The sequence below is a fragment of the Petromyzon marinus genome, chromosome 54, assembly GCF_048934315.1.
Source record: "Petromyzon marinus isolate PM22_M1 ecotype Great Lakes invasive population chromosome 54, UKy_Petmar_22M1.pri1.0, whole genome shotgun sequence".
Classification (NCBI taxonomy): domain Eukaryota; kingdom Metazoa; phylum Chordata; class Hyperoartia; order Petromyzontiformes; family Petromyzontidae; genus Petromyzon; species Petromyzon marinus.
In genome coordinates this window covers 11,239,628-11,262,689 of record NC_133720.1, presented here as the reverse complement: position 1 = coordinate 11,262,689, position 23,062 = coordinate 11,239,628, and the positions used below count along the sequence as shown (strand labels likewise).

The 23,062-nt window shown below is 52.2% G+C and overlaps 1 protein-coding gene across 4 annotated transcripts in view; it reads left to right on the top strand.

Moving 5' to 3' along the window:
• The window catches only part of CYLD (CYLD lysine 63 deubiquitinase), a 55,546-nt gene that overhangs the window by 8,505 nt on the left and 23,979 nt on the right, over positions 1–23,062 (top strand). For 2 of the 4 annotated variants that reach the window (XM_076052190.1, XM_032974699.2), the window contains exons 2-10: positions 5,785–5,861; positions 10,091–10,357; positions 14,769–14,842; positions 18,249–18,483; positions 19,091–19,252; positions 19,850–20,000; positions 20,508–21,008; positions 21,663–21,931; positions 22,597–22,935. In XM_076052190.1, the coding sequence (XP_075908305.1) occupies positions 10,127–10,357; positions 14,769–14,842; positions 18,249–18,483; positions 19,091–19,252; positions 19,850–20,000; positions 20,508–21,008; positions 21,663–21,931; positions 22,597–22,935 (1,962 nt within the window). In that variant the 5' untranslated portion in view covers positions 5,785–5,861; positions 10,091–10,126. The remainder of the gene's footprint in view (positions 1–5,784; positions 5,862–10,090; positions 10,358–14,768; positions 14,843–18,248; positions 18,484–19,090; positions 19,253–19,849; positions 20,001–20,507; positions 21,009–21,662; positions 21,932–22,596; positions 22,936–23,062) is intronic. The other 2 variants (XM_032974700.2, XM_032974701.2) reach the window with 1 other exon arrangement.

Below are 23,062 nucleotides of genomic sequence, written 5' to 3'. Positions count from 1 at the left end.
TAGTGTCTACTGACTATAGTAGTATCTACTGACACTACAGTAGTATCTACCGACTCTATAGTAGTAACTACCGACTCTATAGTAGTATCTACTGACTCTACAGTAGTATCTACTGACTCTATAGTAGTATCTACTGACTATAGTAGTATCTACTGACTCTATAGTAGTATATAATGACTCTATAGTAGTGTCTACTGACTATAGTAGTATCTACTGACACTACAGTAGTATCTACTGACTCTACAGTAGTAACAACTGACTCTACAGTGGTATGTACTGACTCTACAGTAGTATCTACTGACTCTACAGTAGTATCTACTGACTCTACATTAGTATCTACTGACTCTACAGTAGTATCTACTGACTCTACAGTAGTATCTACTGACTCTACAGTAGTAACTACTGACTCTACAGTGGTATGTACCGACTCTACAGTAGTATCTACTGACTCTATAGTAGTATCTACTGACTATAGTGCCTACTGACTCTATAGTAGTATCTACTGACTCTACAGTAGTATCTACCGACTCTACAGTAGTAACTACAGACTCTACAGTAGTAACTACTGACTCTATAGTAGTATCTACTGACTCTATAATAGTATCTACTGACTCTACAGTAGTATCTACTGACTCTACAGTAGTATCTACTGACTCTACAGTAGTATCTACTGACTCTACAGTAGTATCTACTGACTCTACAGTAGTAACTACAGACACTACAGTAGTAACTACAGACTCTACAGTAGTAACTACAGACTGTACAGTAGTAACTACTGACACTACAGTAGTATCTACTGACTCTACAGTAGTAACTACAGACTCTACAGTAGTAACTACAGACTGTACAATAGTAACTACTGACACTACAGTAGTATCTACTGACTCTACAGTAGTATCTACTGACTCTACAGTAGTATCTACTGACTCTACAGTAGTAACTACTGACTCTACAGTAGTATCTATTGACTGTAGTAGTATCTACCGACTCTACAGTAGTAACTACTGACTCTACAGTAGTAACAACAGACTGTACAGTAGTAACTACTGACACTACAGTAGTAACTACTCACTACAGTAGTATCTACTGACTCTCAACTTTTTAACGGGAAGGAGATCCTCCCTCCCGTCCCCGCTCAGCGAGCACGTGTGCGTTGCTAGGGGCGACCGCGCATGCGCAGACGCGTGTTATGGCGCCAGCGATCAGGGTGGTAAAATAATAAATTATTCTTGGTTCTTTCGGTAAAGTCACCACGTAGAAGGGAAACAATAAAATAATAAAAAATATGAAGCAATAAAATTCTCAACGACGTTTCGACTGCAACACAAGCAATCATCATCAGGTGTGAAAACCACAGCAAGAAAATTTTAATTTTCTTGCCGTGGTTTTTTTGATGTGGTTTTCACACCTGATGACGAGTGCTTGAGTTGCAGTCAAAACGTCGTGAGAATTTTGTTTTATTTTTTTATGATTTTATTGTTTCCCTTCTACGTGGTGACTTTACCGAAAGAACCAAGAATATGAATCCCTGCAGTCACGAAAGCTTTAAATAAAAAATATAATAAATTGTTATAAAGTGGGATTTTATTAGTTTACATTTGACCTGTGTACTTTGTTGAAACGTAAACCCAACAGTTCGTGAGTTAAAAGCGTCGTAAGGCGTGCGCAGACTAAGACAGAGAAAGAAACCGACAAAAATGACTTGTATAGGTAAGATTTTGTTTTTGGAAGGTGAAAATGAACCGAGTGTGATATGAAACATCTGCAGAATTTGTCAATACATATTGAGTGTGTCTATAAAAATAGATGGTAAGAACACCAAGCTTTCCGCCCATGTTGAAGTCTTCCCATGGTAGATGCTAATAGCATTGGCCACCCCAGATGAAACCGACACAATTCACTTGACGCGTGGGTTCGTGGTGCCACCTATTTTGTGTGCTCAATGAAAGTGAATTAACGCGCTGACCCAAGGTTGAGAAGCTGCCCTGGTGTAATGTTACTGAACCATTAACACCACCACCACCACCACCGTCTCCTGGCGCGCCATTGGAAACAATGGAGCAAATGTGTTCATTCCACCTGCCTTTTTATACCCAGCTGTCTGCATGGGTTAATCACAGTGCTGGAAACAAATTTGTGCAGTGGATACCTACACAGACTATCTGCCCATGAATCGCGACGATGATCAAATCGCAGTTATTCAATCGGCAGGCAGATCTCGTGTGGTTGGGGTAAAGTGTGGGTGCTCCGCTCCCTTCCATGACGTCTGGGCAGCGTGGAAGAGTAGGCCAAAACACATTCTAGTGGAGGCACTTTTTCCCAGCAGTTGCATGGACAAGAAATGTCAGGGCAGCAACTGTACCTTTACCTGACCTTAAGTCGGAGCGGTGGTGCAGTGATTAGCGAAACTCCGCTATGAACCCAGGTATCTGAGTTACATTCCTAACCACGGATAACAGTGGCGAGTGATGACTAAATGTGTGCTGGTCACCTCCCCACTTCAGCAACCTTGCACAACACCAGCTGGGTGACGTATGGTTGAGTAATCTCTGTGACTGACACGGCGTGCGGCCAGGCGTGGATTTGCAAAGTGGCTGTAAGTTATTGTTGTTCTTAACAACCTTTTACGTGGTTTTTGTATCCAGATAGTCTGCATGCTTATACAGCTTTGACAATACTGAGGTTGCAAGGTTATTTTTGTTGAACCCTAGTCTCATAACTCAAGAGACTGGGATAGTCTAATTTGCAAAAAGTGGTATAGGTCTCCATAAATGGGTGGGGGGGGGCGATGTTTGCCTTGCGTATAATCCCAATTGAGTAATTTGCAGTGTCATTTTCGAATCTGACAAACGTGGACTCTGACGCCGGCACCACGATGGCCTACCCTTGCGAATTACGTCGGGGGATCTTCATTGTCCACCGTGAAGGCGGACGGCGCGTACCGTCACGGCTGTTCCACCCGCAGCAGTATTAACCAGCGCGGCCGCTCGAGTCGAACCGCGAAACTGTGCAACAAGCGGCGAACGCGCGACTGCTAGGCAGTATCAGGTGGTGGCAGAGGGCGGTGGAACATCTGGTACGGCCACGTGCACTGTAGTAACAATTAGCTCCCCCCCCCCCCCACACTGTGATGCGTGTCGTGGTGTGGGCAGTGGTATCGCTGTTGAATGTGTTGGCATTGCAGCTGTACCGGGGTCCCGTGGGCCATACTGGGGGCCAAGTACCAGGGTCCTAAAGAGGAGGAAGTCGGACGATGGCTGGGGCCCCGTTTCTTTCCTTGTGCCAGACTTCGACGCCACGCATGCAGTGCCGCCAGGTGCGTTGTGAATCGTCGTCCTAGGCCGTTGAGCCCGACTGGTGCTGCCGAAGGGTCTCGTGTGAAATCAAGAGGCTTGTGGGTTCCGAACGGACTACAGCTGCCAAACGGTCTGCTGTTAATTTAGCTCAAAGAGTGAGACATCGGACAAAGACGGAGCGCGTGGTGGCAAATTTCAGTGGAAATAATGCAGAAGGGGGATTGCAAATTGGAAGTGACCAGTTAATGAAGACGAACGAGTTGAAGTACCTGGGTGCAACGATGCGGTGCTGATGGATCACTGGAAGGAGATGAGAACAAGAACAACGGCTGGATGGCTGAAATGGCGAGATATGACTGGTGTAGTGTGCGATAACAATGTCTCGGTTTGATTGAAGGGAATAGTGTACAAGACGGTGGTGAGGCCGGTGCTGTTGTATGGGGCCAAGTGCTGGTGAACAAGAAAGAGGGAGGACCAAGCTACGGCAGTCACAGAGATGAGGATGATGCGGTGGATGTTGGGTTTAACAAGGGAGGGACAGGGAGAGAAATGAGGAAGTGAGAGAGACTCGAGGTGATAGAAAGCACAGAGAAGATGAGAGAGAAAAGGCTGGTGTGGTTTGGTCATGTGAAGAGACAAAAGGAACACTATGTGGGTCAGAAGGTGCAAGTGATGCAAGTGGAAGAAGCGATGGGATGGGGGGGAGAGCGATGTGGTGCGATCGGACATGGTGGGCCGAGGAGCGGAAAGAGAGATGGCGCGGGACAGTGCAGCATGGAGACGGTTGGCAAGGATAGCGGACCCCTCGTGAGTGGGACAGACGCGTGGAGGAAGAGAGACTACGGCTGCCAAAGGGATTGGCGTTAATTCAAGAGGCTCGTCGAGTGAGACTTCAGGCGACCAAAGGGTTCGGTCATTGGCGTAGCTATCGGTTGTGCAGGCAGACTGAGTAACTCCACTTCGACCCACGGGTCCAGGCACTGGGAGAGGCCCGGGCAATGGGTTACGAAGATGGAGGGGACGGAATTTAACAGGGGGAGGGGTGAGGATCGCGTTTCATTTCTTGCATCAGGGCCCATGCCCATCCACGTTATACCACCGGGCGTGTGTGTGTGTTTTACACACACCACCGCACACGATCTCGTGTGTTGCCTGCAGCTGACTTTTGAAGTCCATTGGTTCGTCTCTACGATCCCCGGGTCTTTTATGTTGGAGCCCAAGAATATTAATATCTTGGCATTTAACCGTTCACCACCCCCAGCTATTCAGTGCATTTGTACAATCCTGGGCGATTCTTAGCTTTATGGGTGTATTCTTTTTGTTTGGCTAAGTTTGCATCATCGTTTTGTGACTCGCACAGATTTCCTTACCCCTTTCGCCTTGTGTTGGTCTGATGTAACGTAAGGTTCGTGCAAAGCAATGCAATTGTGAAAAGTATATTTCAGGTCACACATGGGCGTGCTTAAAAACACCAGCCCGATCCAGAGCTGGATGAGGCTTGGAGCATTAGACGTGCAATGCAGCGATCACATGACACGCATGCCAAGCATGATGGGAGTTGCAGTTTTGTGCTGTTTGTATGCAGCCTGCAAGGTGTGTTCTCCTCTTGTAATGGGAAACTCTCTCAACAACAATCTCAAAAGTGCCCGCTGCGTCGCTCCCGTACACGCACAGAAACTTGTTGCACAACGAGGGAATGCATATTGCACATCACCACCACCGCCGCCATCACCACCACCCCCAACCTATTAGCCGCCACTGTGGTGAAAGTGTGCGAGCGCGCGAGTTGACGGTGGTGATTTGTATGCGGGGACGGGTGTGGACTCGCGTGGTCGTTGCAGTGTGCTCTGTGTGTGTGTTATGGGTGTGTAATGTGGTGTGTTGTGATGTGTTGTGGGGAGCGGTAGTGTAGCGGTTAGCGTGCCACGCTATGAACCCGGCGACCCAGCTTCGATTCCCGCTCACGGCCAACACCTGTGGCGGTTATCTGAACTGGTCCTGGGCCTCCCCTAGGTCGACTCGGCCTCAAATGAGTACCTGGTGTGGTGTGTAAACATCGCCCACTAGGAAGACAAAGACGGCCGGGTGTGGCGTGTGCCCACCCACCTTTCCTTACATTCTGCTGTGGCTATGGGGGTGGGGGTATTCTTTGTTTTGAGTGTTGTTATTGGTTGTGACGGGTGTGGCGTGTCTCTGTGTGACGGGTGAGGGTTGTGCCGTGCGTGAATACATGCGGCATAGCGAGGCTGTGCACTGCAGTATTAATAGCAACTGCGGAAATTCCGCTCGCATGAAGACGGGGTTAATTGTGTTGCGTAACCAAGCTGCGTTGCTTTCGCTCCCGCGAAAGATCAGTTTCGGCATTGGGGCCCGTGCTCGCCCAGAATCTCGCCCCATCTTTACCGTCGCCACCGATGCATCAACGTCGCTCATCGCAAGCGCGGGACGCTAACGACACGTTTGTTCCTAACGCTAAAACGTGCGCCAGGAAGCGTGGAGAAGTGAACACCTGGCGCTGCGCGCAGAGACTGACGGAGGAGTGCGTGGACGAGAGGACGCACGCAGGTTAGAGACCTCAATTGGCTCGGTTGGCTACGTACGGTGCGAAAGAAGTTCCACGTACACAGTAGAAGGCCCTCTTTAACGGTGGCAATTGTTTCCACGAAACCGGTCGTTAAGGGATTTGGTTGTTCAGCGAGTATTGGAAATGCTTGTTAAAAAGGCTTAATTCATTCCGATAGCATCAAACGTTACCCATTTTCACCCCAAAAAACTTACTTAATAATGTTTAATCAACGCTTGAATTAATACTTACTGTACCTACAACAGTCTGTTAACAGGGGAATGGTCGGTAAGCGAACACATTTGGCTCTGGAGGCACTACACTATTATACACTACACTGTACACTACACTATACACTACTATACACTATACACTACTATACACTACACTATTATACACTACTACTATACACTACACTACGATACACCACTACTATACACTACACTACTATCCTACACTACACTATACACTACTATACACTACACTACTATACACTACACTATTATCCTACACTACACTATACACTACACATTGGGCTCTATGGAGGCCTATCGTTAATGCAATCAGTCATTAACAGGGGTGGTCGTTAAAAGGGATTCTCCTCTGTACTATACTATACACTACTATACACTCCACTACTGTACACCACTGCTATACACTACACTACTGTACACCACTGCTATACACTACACTACTATACACAACTACACTATACACTACACATTGGGCTCTATGGAGGCCTGTCGTTACCCGATTAGTCGTTAACAGGGATGGTTGGCAAGAGGGGTTGTACTGTGCATACATAATACGTCTTTTCTGACTGTTCAGAAAGCGTTAAGTGGGTTTCGGTGAAAACACGTCGAGAGAAGGGGCCGATGACCGACTGACCAAAAATAGTGCCGGAGCGGCAGCCAGAGGAGGCCAACCCTGCCGGAGAGGACGTCCACAGTGGAGGTGGAGCGATGAAATCAACTCGTCCGCCGGCTGCTCGGCGGATTATTACGCTGATTGTTCCGTGCGGTCAGCGAAGGGACATCGTTTCACTGATTTGTTTCTTAAGTGATGTGGCCACCGCAGAGAAGTTTGCGGGCCAGCCACTGCTTTGGAGAGGAGGCTTTTATCCAGCGGTGAATCGATCATGGCGGGTGGTGGCGAACGTGCAGCAGTCCTAAATAAAAACAAAAACGATGATCGTGTATTAAACAGATGTGGAAGCGAGGGAGCGTTGACCCTGAGCCGGTGTGTTGGATCGCGTACTGTGAGCCCGGTTCCTTTACTTTTTCAAAGGGATCATGTAATCGTGCTTTAGTCTTATTCTGTTAGGCGAATGCCATCTGTTCTTTCCCATTGAACGGGGAGAGACACCCGTTCAGCTGTCGAGTGATAACTGTATCTTTTCATTATATTTTTTTTCCCTTTCCCCCCCACCCCCCCCCTTTACCAATGAATTCCCGATTACGCTGTCGGTCTCACGTCACGATTATTCACTCGGGACCTCTCGCAGAGAGCAGTGCAGAGCATTGTTGGAGAATTGTCCCACATACATCTCGCATCCCTTCAAGTGCCACGATGGTGAGGTGTTAAATCCCTCGCTTGGTACACAGGAGGTTGTGGGTTCGATCCCCAACGCCTGCTGTATATTTGGAGTTTGCGGAGTTGTCTCCGTGGTCGCGTGGATTTTTCCACGGGTCACTTCGGTTTTCCACTCCACGTTTAGAATCGTGCGTTTTAGAGTGTTTGGCTGCTGCGGATTTCCACGTGATGATGATAAGCCACTTCGTTGAGCTATCGTTTGTGGCCAGGTCGCTTCTGAAAATGAGCTATGCAGGTTAGGATCAAAGTAAGAAATCACATTCGCCACCGAGAGTTAACATTTCTGAGCCACTGAGCGTGGAACCGAATTTAACGTGATCGTTTTTTTGTTGTTGTTCGTGTACACTCATTGAGGAGCGAGCTGAGACCATCAGCATGTTACATTTTGAGAACCCGGTTTAATCACTGGATTCGAACCCATGGCCTAAAGCAGTCTTCTACATTGCAAGGCCCGTGGGCCTGCAGGCAGCCCCTAGTGCGGCCCCATGACGCACCCCATCACGCCGTCTCAAACCCAATGGTTTCAAATGTGTGGCGGCCCTCGCGCTGATGTCTTATCGGCGAAATTGGCCCAAAGCACTAACCTCCAAGCCGCCTGGCCACCTCTAAGTATTAACGTATTGTCTTACATGCAGCTTATTGCGGGAGACTGGGTGAGTGCCGTAACACCGTGTCGACGATGATTGCATCAACAAAACTACGTCCAGTGAAACTCGCATCATTCGGTTTCACGTGGGAGGTTATTTTATTGCCTTTGCACGGTCTAGTTTTAGTGCAACACGCGACAAAAGGCGCAGCTGTCGTAATTTGCTTGCTCGCACCACTGCAGACGAGAGCTCTAGAGGGGTGTCTGCCTTACCCGTTCGCCCTGGTTCGAGCATCTTGTATGAACAGGTGGTGTGCCCGCACTTGACCACCACCTGCCGATGTACTGCGATGCCGTACCCACTTGCACTGCTGCGTGGACAGAGGCGGGGCGGGCGGGGCGGGGCGGGGTGGGGGGCACCATTATTTCAACTGCTGTGCCGGTTGGGCGAGATCTCAAAGCAGCGGCGGACGCCAGATTGCGAGTCCTATGCACGACACCCATTTCACCACGGCGGCATCCGGTCGTATAAGAGAGTAAAGCTTCTCGACTATAATTAGACCTCCGTGTTGCCCCTCGTTGCCGGGTTTTGGTCTTGCTCAGAGATGCACTGCATCAACGGACACATGCCCCATTCTAAGGAAACGGAATAAAGGTCATGCTTTTGAAAAGAAAAAACGCAAAGAAGGTTATGTCATCAACAAGCGGCCAGTGAAGAAAATAACTAAATAGAGCATGTGGTCATCCTCTTTTTGCCTCTCCGCATATTCTGATTGTTGAGCGACTTTGTGCGTTGGCAATTCTTGCGTTTTTAAAGGTATGCAGTCGATAACGATCGCAGGGCACGTGACCTAAATGCCTATGAGCACACTGTGTATACATCTTGACGCAGAAGTGTTCAGGATCAAACTCGACTGATGGAATAGGTGGATGGCGCCGGTTGTGTGGTTACAACCGCTGCACTTGCTACCCTCTTATTTACGTCTCCTTACATAAAGTGCCGGACCCACAACAAAATGTTTTCTGTTACCCCCCCCCCCCCCTTTGGTTTCACTTCTCTCTTCTGCCATAGTTTCTTCCACTTTTCTCCCAGGCGAATTTTCCCGTGAGCGTCACGATTTCCTGCATGCCATGCCAGAAGCCCCTTATCGTAGATAAACATTTAACTGATTCAACTCATTGCCAGGGCCCATTTCTAGCAGAGTAAACTTGTCGCATTTCACCAGCGTTGTTTTAAGCAGGCCTGGGCTGATGATGTGACACTGAATGTCTAAAACACCGATCTTGAGTTTGCTTCTGTTAAACAAATGCTGCTGGAAAAAAAAAATATTACCAGAAGCCTGCGTGACTGATGGGATGTTTAAACAAAAAAAAACTTTTATGCGATGAGATGGTTATGGGAAGGGGAGGTGTTTTATTGTCTGCATATTTATTTTGTTAAGTCATTGCAGGCCCAGTGTCTCCCTCGCCCACACTTAGTATAAACCTCTGCTGCTGCACCGTGAACTTTTAGACTGTTTAAGTTGTAAGAATCGATTAAACAAATTTCATTGAGGATGTCGTGCACGTTTCTCCACAGAACGGCGCTTGTAAAACAAAATCGCAAGTGCCGTTCCTGTGTTCGTGAGGCTCGATGACGAATGGGCCCCGTGCCTCCTCAGGATGCCCTGGGGCTCGTTGGCGCTGCCTCGCCTGTCCCTGACGCTCATTGTCATTGTTGGTACTGGGCTCCAATTGTTTGATCTCTGGCTGTGGTCACGGCGTTCTTTTTATCCTCTCTCCTATGTTTCTCTGCCCTGCCCTCCCAACGGAGGACAGTAGATGGTGGGCAGGGGGAAGGGGGTAGCTGCCTTGATGCGAATCCAGAATATCGAGGGATGCCTGGCCCCTGCGCTCCGACCTCCGATCCGACCCCGGCCAGCTCTGTTGATGCCGGCATGTCGACGGAACTCTACGAGCCACGCCAACGCGCGGCGCTTCCTTGAGAGCGCGAGCGCAACTCAAGCTCGTTGTCCCACCCCACCACCCCCTGCCTCTCGTCCTCCACCGCAGGATGTAAATAGCGCTGGCGGGGGAGGCAGCAGCGCCATGTACAGCGGCATGCGGGGCGGCGGCACCGGCCTGGGTGTGGGGCTCGGCGGGGTGGGCTCTGCGCTGCCGGCGGTGGGCGGGAAGTCGCTGGGCGCCGGTGGCCGGGGCCACCGCCGCGCGAGCTTCTTCATCCTGCTCAAGGACCAGGATGTGGACGAGCGGTGCGGGCCCGTGCCCAAGGGCAGCATCTGCTTCACCGCCGACGGGCAGGACATCTGGGACGCGCAGGTGAGGTGCAGCGGAGCGGCGGCGGCGGTGCGCTCTCTTGAGCGGGGGACTGCCGTTGCCGCCTTCGTTTTTGCGCGTAACCTTTTCCCGTTCCGATGACGTGCATGTGCGTCATCGGTTTTTCTTCCAGTTCCGTTCCGATGACTTGGGTGCACGTGCGGCATCGGAACGGAATCGGAAGAAAAACTAAAATAGCTTTATCGGTACCGAGGCTCCCGCAAGGCCATGCGGGCGGGTGGGCGGGCGTGTGGCGCAGTTTGGTGGCAGCTATCATGGGGGGGGGGGGGTGTGGTCTTGTCGCTACAGTTCTCTGCGGTGAGTACGATGTTTTTAAAAACGACGGCGCTGTGCCTCGCTAAATAAAATTGACGCTGAATCGCTTGCGCGTTCCGGGATTCGGCGGTGAACAGGACACCCACACTGCAACTTCCGGAATTTTGGAATGGGAAAGTGTTATAAGGTGAACAGGCACGCTCTCGCTCAGACACAGACCTGCTCGAACGCAGGGATGGTCTCCCAGACACTAAAATGTGCCGCAGGCCCCAATTTTTTTATTGAAACTCGCTAGCGCGACATCTGCCACGGTTACAGTTCGAGAACAGTCTATGTGAAACGGCGGTGTGCCTCACTTGTGTGTGCAACTGCGCTGCGATGTTTGTGTGTCCGCTGCGTTGGCTGTCTTCCCCGCTCCCCCGTTTCTTGACTCCGCGTAAACATATTTGACATTGTGTAAACACGTCTCGTTACGCGTTTTTGCTACGTGTTTGTCACTGAACACCCGAGACAACCCTTGCTTGAACGATATGTTCCATCTCAAGGGAACATCTCGGTGATGGATTTTAATTAAACAAAAATTTGAAACCATCGTACGCGTAAGGTGGAGGGGCGGGGAGGGGGGCGGTACCGGCCTCACGACACACCTGTGGATGTGAGTGCGCCAAGAGGGCAGTTATCGGCTGACCGAGGTTACCAGCCTTTCTCCCAATTGCATTGCTCACGACACTCCACAGTGCCATCGTTCTCACACCTTACCAGACAAACACCCGCACACATCTCTCTGCAATCAAGAAGGGCCATTGCCCGAAACGTTGCCTATCTTACATATAAGTGTTTTACCTCTTTATGGCATTGTCTTCGAGCTTTGTGGGTTAACAGCAGGGCCACCGCTGCATCCCCCGCAGCCCAGCTGTACGGGGTGAGGCATTCATCGATTCCCCACTGATTTCTAACGGCCCTCTTGCCTCTCAGCAGCTGATTGAATACCGTGAAAGCGACGCCCCCATATCTCACTAACCGAGGAGGAGGAGGAGGGTGTTGAAAGAGATTTAATGCATCTGTTGAGATCGGCGGGAGACGGCGTAGAAGATTTGAAATAAAATGTCGCTTTCTTGCTCACGGTAACTCGACCCCGTCTCTCTGTGTTTGCGGGGTAAAACGGATCGCCGTGGATTTCGACGGAAGAACGCCCGCGCTCCCCCCGAATAATTAGTTTATCTTTTCGCGGTGACGTCTTAGCTATACCTGGGGCTCTCATGCCGCCGTGCCACGGCTTGTAACCGCTGGGCGGCCCACGCACTCTGTGATTTCCTGGTGGGATCGCACGCCGGCGGTGTATTGAGGTCAGATTGCAAAGTGCACTTCTGGCACGGGTTTTATGCAATCGGATCGGGAGACTTTCAGAGATGTAAATCCGCGCATTCCTGTGCAGGCTGCCCGAGAATAGAGAAATGTGAGGTGGTTTTTTTCTCTTTCTGTGCAGTACAGCTTTTTTTTTTTTAATACGGTTCGATCATTTGGCCCCCTTCTCCTAGCTTTTGGTGTTGGTTCCTTTTTTTGCGTGAACAAATTAACCTTATGGCGGGACCCCCGCGTTCCCGAATAAACGGAAGTCCAAATCGTAATTAATAAAAAAAAAATTTGGCGACTCGGGCCCCACCCCGCACATAAACACCGCGACCCACCTGGCGCGGATCGTTCTGTTGTCGTGTCGTCCGAGCGCAGCGGGGACGAATGCCGTAGTCGTAAACAAAACTTTTCAACTTCGATTGGCGCATCGCGTAGAGCTCGTCGAGAGGAATAGATCGCCGTATCGTTCGCCTTCAACGGACGTAAAATGACGTCGCAACGCAGTTTATGCGAGAGCCCCGGGGGCTTGTGGGACCCCGGGGTTCCGCCGTAAGGTTCAAATGCAGAGATGAGCACATGGCCTTGTGCAAGGGGTCGGCAATCCTGCGGCTCCGGCCGGAGTCGCGAGCGGCTCTCTTTAAGGACTGCTCCTCCATGACGTTATTCACCACAGTGCATTGCGGCTCTTGAAATATGTATAGTTTTTTTTACCGAATTCGAAGAAAAAAATTGCCTCCCCTGGCTGAGTGGATCGGCGCTAGATCGAGCGAGAGGGGCTCACTCATCAGGAAAGGTTGCGAGTTAAATTCCTGGTTGGAGGTTTGTTGTGCCCCGCCGTCCCACCTCTGGGTTGAATACAAGGAGTGGCACTGTGTGTGTGACGGGGGGGGAGGAAAGTGAACGGCGTTCGTCCGAAGGGTGCACTCGTCCATGCCGTTTTTCTAATGAGACATTTCCACCACACCTGCGACTGTAGCTGCAAATCAAACGGTGGAACGCATCAACGGCACTTGTCCACTTAACTCTCGATGTGGGGGGGAGGGGGGGTGGGTCTTCAATTGGCCTCACCAGCAGCTATCTTGTGGGTACACAACTTGCCTTGGAGGCAACATAAAAACATTTTAAAAATGTGTTTGTTGGGCACGCTTTTGTCGCGATTTGTGACTCTGGCGGCACAGCTGCTATAACACTTGTACCTCGCGGCAGCAAGAAGGACCTGGGTTCAATTCCCGACTTGGGAATACCCTCCTACGTGGAATTCAGAATCGGGATGTTTATTTATACCGGAGGAATCCGATGCGCGATAAAGCTCTTTTTCACAGATGTCCAGTAGTTTGTATGATTCCCCCCCGAACCCCCGTTCTGCCAGGGTTTCCTACTGGGTGCTCCTGGTTTCCTCCGATAACTACATTTTTGTTTTTACTTACAACGTAACCGGTTTTCGCCAGACATGCCAATGCTGAAAAATGTCCTCTCATTTGGTATTATACGCAGCAGCAGCAGCAGCAACGTACTCCCCGACTGAGAAAACTTGGCACGACCCTCCTGAATAATAGTCTTGTGTAAACAAGTGGGGAAAAAAATAATTAATTATGCCAATATCTAGAAAAATCATCCATTCGTGACTCTCACAGAGCAGTGGGGCTACCCTTCGTATCGGAGAACGGGCCACGGAAGTGAATACTGCAGAACTACCTCGGAGTTCCCTTCAAGCGATTGATGGTGCGCACAGCACGGGGCACATCTTGTAGATCCGCTCTGCGACCGGGAGTAATGCTCCTCTCAAGACCGTCAACTCTCACAGCTGGAACGTCGCCAAATTGAGGGCAGAAGCAAACTTAACGTGGGTGGGGGGGGGGGGGCTGACCCCATCAACTCGACGCCCCTCAGAACCTGGTTTAATTGCAGGCGTTTAGACTGTTTGGATTTTTTTTTGCCGCTATAAACGTCCAAACGATAAGCCACTTTGTTGAGCTATAATTTGTGGCTGTGGGCCCCTTTTGACACGTGACTCGAAACGCGCTGCGTCAGCATTAACGTCAACCTCAGCGGGCTTGGCCTGGTGGGATGGGGATGCTTTAGTTTCAGTTGTATGTCTTGTACTTTGCACTCCTATCGTGTTTTTGTACTGTTTGTTGTAACGTTCTTACCCGCTGTTACTGGACATCCGTGAAAATAGTTGTATAGCTCATGGGATTCCTCCAGTATAAATGACTATTCTGATTCTGGCTCTTACTTGGATTCTAACCCAGCCGGCTCAGCGCTCGGACCTCTGAGCCATCCGACCAACCTCAAAAGTTTCTAATGCCAAGGCACCCCGGTCGGCTTTCAGTGTCTCGGAGAAGATGCCGAACCACACCGCGCGGTTCAACTCGCGGAGGGCTTGACCGTCTGTTAATGTGCGTTCATCGTCGCTGTTCGCAGTTTTGTTTTTCTGGGAGGGGTTAAACGAAACGCAAAGCTACCTGCGCCTTTTCCGCACCCGCTCGGCCACTCGCCCGCGCTTCCCATCGCGACGCCGATGTTGACAAATCACCACTTTTGTTTTCCCGTGTCGGAAAACACCCCGAGGCGAAGCCAGCGAAAGCGGTAAGCGGCGAGGCTGCGGGTAGAAAGTGCTATCGGAATCGAATGCGTAATAGCCGCGTGGTCGTTAATTATTTATATTTCTTAAAAACATTCATTACGGAGCGGCGAGCAATTGTGCCTCTGTTTTGTTGCCACCCCCCCCCCCCCCCCAATACGATGAGACGTGCGTTTAAAGTGCCAACCCGTTTGTGCTCAGGGACGAACAATGCTTGCTGTGACCTTTGTGGACTACCCGGACACCATCGCCAAAGTGCTTCCAAAGGCATTAAAGTGAGTGTTTGGGTCGGTGAGATGCTAAGTGAGACGGCGGATTGAGATTGGGTGGGTGGGTGGGTGAGTGGATGGTTGAGCGAGTCAGTGGGTGTAAGTGAGCGGGTGGATGGGGTGGCTGGGTGTACGAGAGAGTGTGTGGTTGATTGGGTGGGTGAGTGATTGAATGAGTGTGGTGGTTAGGTGTGTGGCTATATGACCCAGCCGAAGTGGCGTGACTTCCTGTTGAAATGAGCACGGAGGCGATGCTCAGCTCCTGTTCACAACCCAGAGTCGGTGAAAAACAGGGGTGTCACAGTGGCGAGATGTTAGTTACCTTGTCTGGTATGCAGGAGGTCGTGGGTTCGATCTCAACTTTGACACCCGTATATTTGGAGTTTACATGTTCTCCCCAAAATGGTCGCGTGGATTTTTCTCCAGGTCCCTCTGGTTTTTCCCTCCACATTTAGACTCAACGTGTGTTTCAAGTACAGTAAAACCTTGGATTGCGAGTAACTTGGTCTGCGAGTGTTTTGCAAGACGAGCAAAAATTGTAAATAAATATTAATTTGATAAACGAGCGAGGGTCTTGCAATACGAGCAGTACGTATACGCTTTGTCTGCCGAGCGTCACGTGATCACAACTGATATACGAGTGCTTTGATATACGAGGGTTTTGGATTCCAAACACGTTTCCGGAAAGAATTATGCTCGCAATCCAAGGTTTTACTGTATTTGGTTGCTATTACATTTCCACACGATGGTCCACTTCAATTGAGCTATCATTAGCGGCCGGGTCGCTTCTGAAAAAGAGTTGTACAGTAGGTCATCGATTATCCAGCGGCCCGAATTTTTTAAAACGCCAGATAACCACTAATCAATATTTAAAATAGCTTATTTTTGCACGTTCTTGTATGACATGTTTTTAGGTGTTGTGCATGTTTTCGTTTTTTTTTTCGCTAACGCAATCTAACGCGTTCCATTTAAGGAGGAGGCTACTTCTTCTTGGGTTCTTTCGGTAAAGTCACCACGTAGAATGAGCATAAAATAATAATAAATTGATAAAATAAAATAACGCAATTAAATTCTCACGACGTTTCGGCCACAACACAAGCGGCCTTCATCCTTGTGTTGTGGCCGAAACGTCGTGAGAACATTATTGTGCTATTTTATTTTATCAATTTGTTATTATTTTATTCTCATTCTACGTGGTGACTTTACCGAAAGAACCAAAGAAGATGAATCCTTGCAGTCACGAAAGCTTTAAATTGAGGAGGCTACATGTGCGTATAATCTTGTTTCAACCATCTGTTTGACAATCACCGGACTCGTGAAGCCTTTAGACCGGTGCTCCAGCGAACACCGAATTGCACGCGCTTTTTTTCCGGATCGCACTGTGCGTTTTCTGTTTTTGTTAGTTCTCAGTCGTGAAACGTGTGTATATGTGTCGTATTTCAACTGTTCAAATTGTACGTAGTGCATAATGTTATTTGGCACTGAAATCGAGCATTGCTACTTTTTTTGTGACGCACGTGGTGCCGATGGCCGAACTGGTGTGTGTGTTCAGCCTTTGGAGCGGGTTTCCGGCGTTGGCCCGGTTACATGCCGGTTTTTAACCGCATCTGCCCGGCACCGCCGAATAATGTGGGAAGCCCGATAATCGCGCGCTGGATAGTCGACGGTCTGCTGTATAGCTCAGTGGGCCCTACCTGGTAAAATAAATATAGTTTGAGAAGTTTTACTTATACATCCAATTCGTTGTTGGCTTCCCCACAAAGCGGGACACATTTTACCGACCCAATTAAGGGACGATGGTCCCGGGTCACAACCGCCAACCAGGATTTCAACGAGCTCAACCTTCCGATCGCGAGCTGCTCTCTCTACCTGCCGAGCCGCAGCACGGCGGGGTGGGGGGGGTGGTGGGGGAGACGGACCTTCTTCCAGCGGTGGATCGACAGGAGGCCTGTCGGATTTTAATTAAGCAAAGGGCCGTCCGTCGATTTGTTGATTGGGCTCGCGAGCCGGCGTTCCCACGCAGAAGGCCACTCGGGTCCCAAGAAATCGTGGCCGTTTCACGCGTTGCGTTTTGGTCCCGTTATCGATTCCACTTAGCGGCGGCGGCGGCGGCGCGTGAGCTGCACAGCGCGCGCCCGCTGGGGAAGAACCCAGCGGAGCCGATTAATTTCCCCGTGGCACAATCGCTCAAGGTGGTGGTGGGCGGGGGGGGGGTGGCATGGTGGTGTGTTGGGAGCGCAGGAATCTGGCGGATTTCCGGCTCAGAAACGAGCTTTGAGGCATTGCGCTCATCTCCAGTTGACGCTGCCAAGCCAGCGGCGGAAAGTCCACATTCCCATGGCTGGGGAGAGTGTATCCATCGGGCAACCACTGTTGACTTCCCAACAGTGCGGTACTCGTTTTTGAGACCCCCGTAGGGAGGATGGGTCCAACGCCCAAGCAGGATTTGAACCTTGCAGCCGTCCGATTGCGAGCCACCTGGCCGGTTTCTGCACGTGATGCCCTTTTGTTAATCCACTGCTGGATGAAGGCCCCCCCCCCCTCCCCCCTCCCTCCCCCATGCCATGTCATTTGTTAGGTTTGTTTGACCATACTTCACCACACTTGTCAGTGGGGGTTGGTGAAAGGTTAGAGAGAGCACAGGAACGGTCAGATATCACTCACCACCGACGTTTGCCATGGTCAGGAATCAAACTCGGGTTGCCAAATTGCCAGCGCAGCGCTCTAACCACTGTGCCACCACTCCACTCCCAATCATTAGGTCCACGTGTATCACCAGGCCATTCGCCGATCCACTGCTGGATGAGGGCCTCCCCAAGCTGTTCTTGTCCACGGGGGTTATTTGTCCATACTTCACGACTCTGGTCCATGCGGGTTGTTGAAGTTGGGGGGGTAGAGCATAGAAGTACATAACAACAATACATTTATTTGCACTGACCCACCACGTATCCCTGCAGCCACCTTTAATAACCTCGTGTACATGGCGCTGTCCAGGCTAAGAAGATTGACTTAAATAAAAATGCCGACTAAATAACACTTGCCTTCCGCTGCCTTTCAGTGTAGTCATACCCTCCCTTTAACGAAGAATCGGCGGAACGAATGAACGAATGAACAGGAAGAATATATCGCTAAGTTTATAGGGCATCATCAACGCCAAGCGCATCTCAAAATGCTGTAGAATCTGTGACGCGTGCGGTAAGACAGTTCAACATACACGCATACAAAGACAAACGGACAAGCCGGAAGGAAGCCAGAACCGGCGCCAACAATTACCCGAGCTTTACGCTCCTATATTTGTATGTTCGTCCAACTCCCCTAATGGGTGTGTTTATAAACATGCGGGAGGACAACCGGGGGGCAGTCCCCCTGCGGGTGAACTAATGAACGAATGCATAAACTGGCGGTGCTGCAGTGAGCTGGAGGAGGACCTGGCGCTGTGCCTCATCGCGATGCCGTCTCGCGAGGACCGCCTGCGCGTCGTCGGCGACAGCGGGCGCCTCGAGATGCTGCGCTCGCTCCGCCCGGGGGCCGTGGTGCGCGTGAACCTGGCGGTGGCCGGGCCGCGCGAGGCCATCGGCGTCGTGCGCTACTGCGGCCCGCTCGACGACCGGCCTTTCTCCGGCACCAGTTTCGGCATCGAGCTGCAGGTGAACACGCCGTCCCGGTGCGCTGCCGGTGACTCGGTGCGGGGGTGGGGTTGAGGAGGGGTGGGGGGGGGGGGAGATGGCGTAGGGGAGGGGTGGTCGAGCTCGGAGCGCGGTGTGCTAATCGCCGTGCCATTGTTCCGTCCCACTTCCCGTAGAGTGCCGCTTATTTCATCGCCACTGAATGTGATTTGAACTTGTAGCTTGACTGTCTTGAGTCAAGCGCTTTAATCACCGAGTCGCCCTCTCTCTGTGTGTGTGTGTGTGCCCCTGTGTGTGTGTGTGTGCCCTTGTATGTGTGTGTGTGCGTGCCCTGTATGTGTGGTCGTGGTAGTGGTTAACGTGCTGCGCTACGAACCTGGTGGCCCTGAGTTCGATTCCCACTCACGGCCAACATCGGTGATGATTATCCGAACCGCTCCTGGGCCCCCCCTCGCCTAGGCCGCCTCCAATGAGTACCTGGTGCGGTGTGTAATCATCGCCACTGGTGCTTGGCCACCCACCGCCTCGTGTGCCGCGCCGGCCTTCGTGGCTGCTCGCTTAACGGCACTTGCCCATCGACAGTCTGTTGAAGGCTATTACGGGGGGGGGCATCTTTGTCCTCGCCTAGGGATATTACCGGGGCAAGGGTGTGACGGACGGAACGTACAGCGGCAAGCGCTTCTTCACGTGCGACGAGGAATGCGGTGTCTTCGTGCACCTGAACCGCATCGTGCGCTTGGAGAGCGAGGACGAGAAGGACTACCTGTACCCCGAGCGCACCAGCGTGCTGGTGAGGGTGTGGCGCCGCGTGCACCAAGCGGCAGCACCTTTTTGTTACACTTTCCTGCTAGCGTCTTTAAACGTTGCGCAAGCTCCGTAGCCCCGCCTGCCTCGGCAAGATCTCGCGCATCCACCGGCGTGGCGCAGTACGCCAGCGGATGTTGCCCGCCGCTGCGCCCTGCTGACGGGCAGTGAAACCTCGAGAACCGATCGCTGCCAAACTTTTAACGTGCACATGCTTTGGCGGCCAATTTGATGATTCGCGATTGCATTCTTTCGGGCGTGACACCTGATGATGATGCAGGATGTCATCTTCGTCGAAACAATATTACGCAAAATTGTGCATAATTTTGTTTGCCTTTCAACATTTCCCTCCCCCGCCGCCTCCCATTTGCTGAAAGAAAATAACAAATCAATTGGAATTTTTGCACATAACGTGACAGCTTGGTTCGATTGGTTCCATCGGGTGGTGGAGGGTTATGGTTACAATGCACACCGACGCGGCGATCGAAACCCATGCGGCTGCCGCCAAAGTACCGTCGGCCGCGCCTTCCACGGCGTCCCGACTCGATCGCTGCAGCTCGCTCCGCTCCCTGTTCCCCAACAGGACAGCCTCTCCCTGGACGGAAACAGCTACAATGCGCTGGGAGTGGGGGGCAGCGGCGCTAACGGGGGGCCCTCGGCGCCGAGGCCGATGAGGCCCAGGAGCACGCGGGACTCGTCGCCCGAGCACGGAGCCCAGCTGCCGACCGTGCACTGTGAGTGTTGCTTTCGCCGGGGCTTTCGCTCGCTCATCCGCTCGCACGTCCGCTCAGCCGCTCGTTCAGCCGCTCGCTCGTCCGCTCGCCCGCTCGCCCGATCACTCGCCCGCTCGCACGTCCGTTCACCCACTCGCTCGTGCATTCAGTCGCTCGCTCGTCCACTCGCCTGATCGCTCGTCCACTCAGCCGCTCGCTCGTCCACTCGCCCGATCGCTCGGTCGTCCGTTCACCCGCTCGCTCGTCCACTCATTCGTCCACTCGCTCACCCGCTCGCTCGCCCCCTCACCCGCTCGCTCAGAATCGCGACACCACTTGGGTCATGTGTCGCGACAGGCAGGGCTCTCACTTGATCGCCTCATCACTCACCACCGATGTTAGCCGTGTCTGACACAGACGTAGTGGCCTTGCGCTAAAGGACACCGTGAACCTCGACAACCTCGGTACCTTTTTGCCGATCGACGCCGGTCGGCTGGCCCGCCCCTTGCCATTTTCTCCGTGATGCAGCGGGGAGCCGGTACGCCGCGGGGTCGGACCTTGCGTCGCAACAGTATCAGAAGGACCCCTCGCGCAACAGCCTGGCCGTGGGCAAGCGGCTCGCCCACCAGAGCTACAAGGCCATTGGCGAAGGCCGCTCCTTCCTCAACAACCACATGCACAACAGCGGCATCGGCAACCACGCGCCCGACGTGAAACGCGGCCTCGGCGGCGGCCTCGGCGGGGGCGCCCCAGGAGACGGCGCCGCCGATGACTATCTCCCGTCCAAGTACGCCCAATCGGCCGAGGCGTCTCTGCAGACGGGCGGCCGCAGGGGCGGCCCCGTGTTCTCGTCGTCGTCGCCGCCGTCGTCTTCGCCGGCGGTGCTGGGGCAGTCGAGGGGTTTGGGCGGCAGGCAGAGGCCGGGGAGCGAGCCGGCAAGCCAGTTCTACAACACTCTGGGCGGCACGCCCATCGGGCAGAACTCGCAGACGACGTGGTACTGCGGCTCGCCGGCTGACCCGGACGCCGGTGGGTGGTGCCCCCCCCCACCCCCCCACCCCCCCCACACCTCGCCTTTCGAACCGAGTTCCCGGCGCGCGAGCGGTAATGTCGCACGTGATTTTGGCTCTCGTGGCGCTTGTTGTTCGGCGTGCTCTCCGACCTTTCCCCGCACGACCTTTCGCCCGCTCGATCTGCTCGCCCTCTATCTTATTTAAGGGGCGCCACGGTCGTGTGATGTTATCTTCCTCGCCCGGTATGTAAGAGGTCAGGGGTTCGATCGCGACCCTGACACCTGTTGTATATTTGGAGTTTGCGTGTCTCTCCGTGGTTGTGTGGATTTTTCCTCCGGGTTTTCCCTCCACATTTAGAAAAATGCATTTGAATAATTTTGATTATTTTGCTGCGTTGCATTTCCACATGATAAGCCACTTTGCTGAGCTATCATTTGTGGCCAGGTTAATACCTCCGTGGCCTTTTTACCTGGTAAGATAAAACATAGTTTCGTTTTATTTGTATATGTTTTTAACCGACTCGTTTTACCTTCCTGTACTTTGCAAGCCTATCGTGTTTTGGTGTCGTTCTGACCCGCCCCTACTGGGACGTCTGTTGAAAAAGAGCTTCCGAGCCACTCGGATTCCTCCAGTATGAATATGTTTTCTCATTCTTATTTTGGCGCCGCAGCGACGAGCTTGGGCGGGCGATTCAAGTCGGAGCTGAGCCTGAAGCCGCTGCGGCCGCACGTGCCGCACACGTGGCCAGACATGGGCCTGCGTTCTCTCGGCGACGCGGCCAGCATCACCAGCGGCCTGGGCAGCAGCTGTTCCGTGGGCGGCGGCGGCAGTGCCGGCAGTGAAGGTTTTGCCGCGTTGCCGTTTGGTTCGGGGCGGTCTCGCCCCTCGCTCTGCAAGGCCAACTCCAACATTGCGCCTTTCTTCCCGGCCGCTGAGATGGTGAGGAGGCGACGGCAGTGTGGGTTTCACTAAGGTTCGAGTAGGGCCCCGTGTACCGGCCTCGTGGTCCAGGTTTTAAAAAAGAAAAAAAGTGCACGCAGATTTCTTAATTTGAATACCCAACGGCAACATCGCCCATTCCTACCGACAGGCTAATGTTCTCCTGTGGGCCGGTGCCTCGGCATATCTCGTGCTGCACAGGGACAGTTTTCTTCAGGGGGTCTCCTCGGCTAAAAAAATAATTATAGCTGGGCTGTGGAGTGATTGAGATGTGATATTCGGTGCTTTGAAATGCTGGGGCATTTTAAGCACCTAATAAATGCAATCTTAATCTTTAGCCATGCCAAAAGTGCCTGATGTCAAAATGATCCGTTGTCTGACCCTGATTGACCGATTGACGATGGATAAAGCGATTGAAACGGTACAAATAATATCAGTGCCAACGAGATGGTGAAAACGAGGTGAGGAAATCTCACGACCACGGATCGTGACGGTTCATGGCATCGCCAATGAGCGGTTTCACGTCCAGATATTAAAATAACAATTCCTTGAGGCGCGTAGAGACAAACCAAGGCATCTTCAGCATTCGTAGACTTGCCATAACGGCAGTGGTTATTTTTTTAATACGCGGAAGCACGCCGCCACCTCGCCGCGTTTGTCTCCAGGTCGGCGGCCGGACGGCAGGCGAGGGCCGGCCCAAGGGGCTGCTGGAAGACGACGGGCCTGGGCCTCCTGGTGGCCTTACCGATCCCGAGGGCCCTCCTTCGCGTCCCCGCACGCTCTCGGACCCCGCGGCTGCGGTGGCGGCGAGCTTGGGCGGCCTCGGCGATCGGTCGCCGGCGACCCCTCCGACCCCCTTGTCGCCCTCGCCGGTCGGGGGCAAATACGAGCTGGAGAAAGGCTCGCTGGTGGAGGTGATGTCCAAGGAGATGCGCGTGTTCGGGGTCATCCGGTGGATCGGCGTGCCCGTGGGCTTGGACGAGACGCTGGCCGGCATCGAGTTGGTGCGCCGCTTTCCTTTATTTATTTTTTTAATTTGTGGTTGTTTTGTTTGTGCGTTTGCACCGTTGAGAGGTTTTTGTTATTGGAGCGAGTTTTGGTTTGTACGAGACTCCTCTGCCCGTCACCGGA